At 41.4% G+C, this 6,000-nt stretch overlaps 1 protein-coding gene across 3 annotated transcripts in view; it reads right to left on the bottom strand.

The window, feature by feature from the left end:
• Positions 1-2,806: 2,806 nt before the first annotated feature.
• Positions 2,807-6,000, bottom strand: part of rnf220a (ring finger protein 220a) — a 156,536-nt gene continuing 153,342 nt past the window's right edge. For all 3 annotated transcript variants that reach the window (XM_054596429.1, XM_054596428.1, XM_054596427.1), the window contains one exon: positions 2,807-4,741. In XM_054596429.1, the coding sequence (XP_054452404.1) occupies positions 4,670-4,741 (72 nt within the window). In that variant the 3' untranslated portion in view covers positions 2,807-4,669. The remainder of the gene's footprint in view (positions 4,742-6,000) is intronic.

Here is a 6,000-nt window from a genome sequence, read left to right as displayed (position 1 = left end):
ATTCGGCCCGTTCTGAACATGCACGTTTTCACACACACATATACACACAAAACAAACATATAAGTCTCGTTTTATTTCCCTTTTCAACAGTACTAAAAAAATATATTATTGTATTATATTCATTAGTGCAAGTTCTATTCACATTACAGCAAAGACCCTTATGAGTAAATTTTTTAGTAATTACGGCATGTTTTCAAAAATATTTATATGCCATAAGTTAACACAGTCCTGTTGAAAATGTGTTTCACTGAGTTGGCCCCCGTGGTACCAAGAGCAAGCGGTTTGAACCACCGAGCAACAAACCAAACCAGCTCCCTAGCCTAATTTAAATTAGCGTGCGAAAACGCAGCAACCAGCTGACACCATGCTAGCAACCAGCTAACACCATGCTAGCAACCAGCTAACACCATGCTAGCCAGCAGCAGCTACCTTACAACTTGTAAATAAGCTTACTGGCATGTCGCTTGAAACAAACCAAACAAGCTTTCTCAGCTAAAAGATACCAGAGTTTAACAAGCAACATAGCATGACGTCACGCCTCTAGCTAGTGGTAGCTAACAACGTTGCTTCTTCTTCTTACACAGTCAAATTCAGCTGTCAGTCATTTTCATTGGTTTGGGTAACGTTACATGACAAACATATGGACGCAGCAATAATTATATGAAAAAGTATCACTGTCTAAAATAATTTACTTATTAAAAAACACTGTATATTAATATAAACTCACAGAATGAAACTCAGCACTCAACAAAACTCGGGAATATTCCACGGACTTCATCTCCTGCTGACACAATGTTGTCAGTACAGTTCACCGCAACTTTATTAGCATCTGACTGCACTTACAGGAGGCTTACTGGGCAGGGCTGGGTCTCATAAGACCTCACCTTGGTCCGGGTAAACGGGCTTGGACGCAGATCTGAGCGCGATGATGGAGATCGTTTGTAATTCTTGTTATGTAACGTTACTGGCGGCTGCTAATCAAGCTCTGATGTTTGGCAGGGTGGGGTTTTGTTTTTTTATAACACTTTAACAAGAGTGTTCCAGCACACACACACACACACACACACACACACACACACACACACACACACACACTTGCACATCTTTTTCCACAAGCATGCTGACACCATCTGGAGATCTGCTGATAGCTGCTTTGAGAGCAGTCTTGGGATTAGGTGGAGTCTTAAGAAGAGAGAGCAGTGACTGTGTCCTCTAGAGGGCAATGCTGTCTTCTGGATCTGCTTCATGACCACACACACGGGAGCAGCTACAGTCCACCTTAACAACCCACTGACCCTACATCAGCATACAGTAGTACTTGTGTCTGATATTACTCCTGATAGGAAAATATAGTTATGTGTCAGATTTCTATTACCTCCATGTCATTGTTGTTGTGTTTATGTTGATGTATATACTTTGCATATATCTTTAAATTGAATATTGATGTATTCATTTCATTTAATTGTCTATTTCTGTTTATGTACTTTGACAGCATCGGAAAAAACAGAGTCAAATTCCTTGTATGTATATTCATACATGGCCAATAAAGGTGATTGTGATTCTGATCTGATCTGATTAGTGTCCTTGCCCCTGTTTTTTAGCCAAATGGTCTTGTAATATTCATATTATAAGCAAAACCCCTGATGATGGCATCTGTGTGGCCTTGGAGACAACAAAAATACTCAAGCAAGACTCAACCCCTGCTGTGGTTTCCACCCTTGCAATAAAACTTTATTAGCATCTGACAACACTTGTCTTAACGACTCACTCTTACACTGATCTAACACATATACACATTTGGTTATTTCACCTTATGGAAAAAACGGACGTTTAGCATGGCAGCATCTCCTACAAGCTTGCGTATATAGTTATATACACTCAGCAAATGGACTGATGCTAACGTGAAACAGTATTTACGATCACATTGCTGTGATAATAATAATGTATTGTGTAAATGTACTATTATTTTGGCGCTTTTGTGTTGTGGTAAAAGATTCACATGGCCACGATAACCTTTAAGGTGACCTTTGGGGAAAAACTTGCTCTTCAGCGCCGTTTGACCCCCATCCTCTACACTGTGAGGTGTGTATGTATGCTTTCATCAACTTCCCATTAAACTACTTGTACACTGCACACAACAGACAATAAATTGCATACCAGAGATCAACCAATACTGATAATAATAAAATAATGGCTGGCCTCAGGTGAACTGTCGGTTTCTTTGTGGTATTTTGATTAAACACTAACTTTATCCGGGAATTTGCACTAAAGGAGTTAAATTGCTTGTTTTCTTCTAATTCTTTTTGAAGAGCAATATTAAGACTTTTTTTAAAATCATAAAAGTGTGATTGCAGTCTTCTGACATTGGGTCTTTATTTTGACCAAAAAGTCCTTAAAGTGGACATCAATCTTCCTTATCCAAATCCATTTATGGTGCAGGTTGCAATCAACGTTGAGTCGCAATGTGAATGCAGCAACGTGGCACCGCAACCTGATTTCCTGCTCGGCGTTTAAACTACCAGTATGTGCAACTTCACAAAGAGCCGAAAAGCCAAAGGGAGCAGAGCTACAACAAAATTAAGGTTCATCCATAGAAAACAACCCGTGGTTTCTTTGCCCCATAAAAAGGATTTGTCTTGTTATAAAGTGTTCATTTTTCTATGAAAACAAAACTCAAGTGTTTAAACTGTGGGCCTCGTTCATCATGTCAGAGGGGATGGAGATTGACTGCCAACATAAAAAAGACGTCACACAAACTATTAAAAATGCACAGGAAAAGAATAAGCGTCTTCTGCATTAAGGCCATCTTCCTCAGCTTTATTATTTCAGTGAACACAGGAACATTTCTTTTCGCCATGTCTTATTTTTAAACCACCACTCGATTTGTGTGAACGAGACCACTCGTGGTATTTGAGAAGTTTTATTTTTTCGTATTTTTTTTTCAGCATTTCTTACAACAATACAGACGTCACAGAATACATAGTTTTACAAACACAAAGCACACCACCACCTTGGTTGCTGCTGCAGCTGCTGCCGTAAAGGGAAGGGGAGGGGGGGGGGGCTGGGGAGAGAAAATGCTGCGGGTTCCGGAAGTTGCCAGTTCAGCCTCGGCCCATCCTTCTTTTCCGGGGACTTCCCTCATCCGTTATAGCTAGAAAGAACCTGCCCTTCGGGGGTTGCCATTTTTTGGGACCTTTCCGCAGCGTTTTAGCAGTATGAGAAAAAAAACTATGGAAAAAGCTTTCTTTTGAGACATGTAGCGGGTAAATAAAATGTTTTTTAGACTGTGATCTGAACGTGGTGTTACTCCAACCGAGGAAGCAGAGACGGAGGTGAAAAGAAGAAGCTTGTCCGCAGTAAATCTTGGCCGATGGGAATCTCTCAATCCGATAAAACTAACAAAAGATCTCTCCTTGCTTTGTGTCCTACAGTTTTTCAGGGTACCTCTGCAGAAAAAGACTGCACCACCTAAATCTCGACCATCTAGTCTCGAGTAGTTTATTATTAATTACATTTTTTATTCCTGTACAGTGAAATAACAGATCTTCAAATGATCTTTTTTTTCTTAAAAATACAGAAGGCTTCTTTTATTCCAGCCATTTTTTCCCCCAGACATCATTCCCAGACCCTTCCAACTTACAACAGGACTTTGATATTATATACTTCTGTGTGTGTGTGTGTTTGTCTGCTGATGGTAATGTGTGTGTGTGTGTTTGCATGTGTGTGAACACGTGTGTGTGAACTCTATGTCATTTACACCCAACATTGTAAACATACATAGAACTATATTACATGTGCTTGCACTGCATCTTGGAGGGGGAGAAATTTTGGTTTACTTCACTAGAACACCACAAAAGGGAGGAAGAGGAGGAGGGGGAGGGAAGGGCTCACAAGGAGAAGAAGTAGAAGAAGAGGTGGTGGAGGAGGAGTGTCAAACTCCTTTTTCAAGGTTGTGAGGTTATTCTCAGTTTGGTTGAAAGCTCAGTTTTAGTGGACAGGCCCTTTTTTTTTAATTCTCTTAAGCAACATGGGGCATGAAGATTAGAGATCTCTCTGGGATAGGGAACAAAAAAAAAAAAGAAGCTTTCTGTTGAGTCAGGGTAGAGCCTGTTGTCCAGCACCATCTAAATGTCAAAGAAGAGCTAGAGGGTGGGGGAAAAAGAAGTCTTTATATTCTGTATTAAGAAGTTCCTTTCAGGTCCAGCTCCAGCAGCAGGAAGCTATCAGGTCTCAGCAGGGTTTAGCTGGGTGTTGGGGTTCTCCACTGACTTATCAGTCCTCCAGTGGTCCATACTCCCATGTTACATGTACGTCAGTGATGCAGAGGGAACAAGCCCACTGGCAAGTGGTCCCCCTTTTCAATATTTATTTTTTTGTTTCTGTGGGAGGCCATGCTGCCAGTTGGAGAGTCATTGAGCTCTGCTCAGTCATTCAGTTTCATCCAGTTTTAAACCTCCCGAAAAATTATAAGAGCCAGTGGAGTCTCAGAGACAGCCGTCTTGTCTCTGGGGGCCCAGGCCACGGGAGAGAGGGGGAAACAAATGGCGATCCACGGGGAGGGAGGGGTGTGTTGAGGGTGGCGATGAAATCCAGGATGAGAGGAGGAATGGATCGGAACGACGAAGAGGCGCTGGGTGGGGAGGGAAGGCGTGTGTGTAGGTGTGCTCTTTTACAAGTAGACGCGCCTCAGGTCTCCGGGTGAGGTGATGGTGTTGCACTGCGGGCACAGCTTCTTGTTCCCCTGCAATGGAAGGAGAAACAAAAGTTAGCACCGTTGCTAAGGAAATGAGTTACTGTTAGTTTGAGGTTATATCTAGCACACTCACAAATGCATTCATCAAAAAAAAAAACATGTTGATGAAGGTGAGTGTAGTTCAGACAAAACAAGCAATCTGAAAATGTTACCATGAGTTCTTAGAGATTTTTTGGGACATTCTATAGACATAGCTCTAGACACTATTACAATACTTAAGTGATGATAAAATATTATGATTTCAAACATTTTGCGATACGCAGAGTACTGCAATAACATATGTTACTATTTATTACTTATTTTTTTAAATTGCAAAAATATTCGTCACCTGTTTTTATCAAATAAGATAAAGTTTGCACATCTCATTTCAGTCATTTTTATTGCACCATAATAGTTTTGTCAGGCAAACAGGCTGACTGGCTGAAGCTATCGTAAAATAAATGTCATAAAAGTTGCATCATGCACCTGACTGTTTGCTTAACCATCTACATAATCCAATCCTGCTGAATTCAACCATAACCACTCCAGAAAAAAAACCCCCAAAAAACAGCACCACCCAGTGGACCGAGAAAGCAGTTCTTACCAAGAGGTTAAATGTGTATTTGCAATATTAGTAATTTATTTAATAAATGATGTGTATCAATACAATACTGACACACAAATTATCTCCATACAATACTGTATTACGCCTCACTTCTTCCTCCCCCTTTGAGAACGTAACCCCGTCTGTTAGCAGCAGAGCACCACCTCACAGTCCTCCTCCTCCGCCCCGCTTTGATAGTGTGCCATCCGCATTAAAGCAGCAGGTGATAATAGGAAACACATTCCAAACCGGGTGGTCCCTACGCCACTGTCCTCCACCTCTCCATCCGACTCTTCCCCGCCGCCTCTTTCCTATCAGTCAGCTTGTTTCCTTTCTGCTGGCCATGCATACATTCCCTCCCCCCCCCGCAGCTTTCACTGTGCTGATTCTTGCATTGGTTGCAGATGTGTGAAATAAATGAAGTAAGAGTTGTGCATCTGGAGGAAAGGTATGTTATGAACGCTTATGGCTATGATATAATATTTGGGCTATCTGGAAATCCCAGAAGTATCTTTCTGGTATGTGGAGACTTTCATCAGCCCACTGTAATGTGTGTAGAAGGTGTGTAAAACATACAGGCGTGTGAGTTATGCGTGTGTGACATCTAACACAGGTCCAACAGAATGCAGAGATCTCCTAGCTTGAGTACCTTAACCTTCCAAAT

Source organism: Anoplopoma fimbria, chromosome 3 (assembly GCF_027596085.1).
Source record: "Anoplopoma fimbria isolate UVic2021 breed Golden Eagle Sablefish chromosome 3, Afim_UVic_2022, whole genome shotgun sequence".
Classification (NCBI taxonomy): domain Eukaryota; kingdom Metazoa; phylum Chordata; class Actinopteri; order Perciformes; family Anoplopomatidae; genus Anoplopoma; species Anoplopoma fimbria.
Note: the sequence above shows the minus strand (reverse complement) of the source record. Positions and strands in the feature narration are given on the sequence as shown.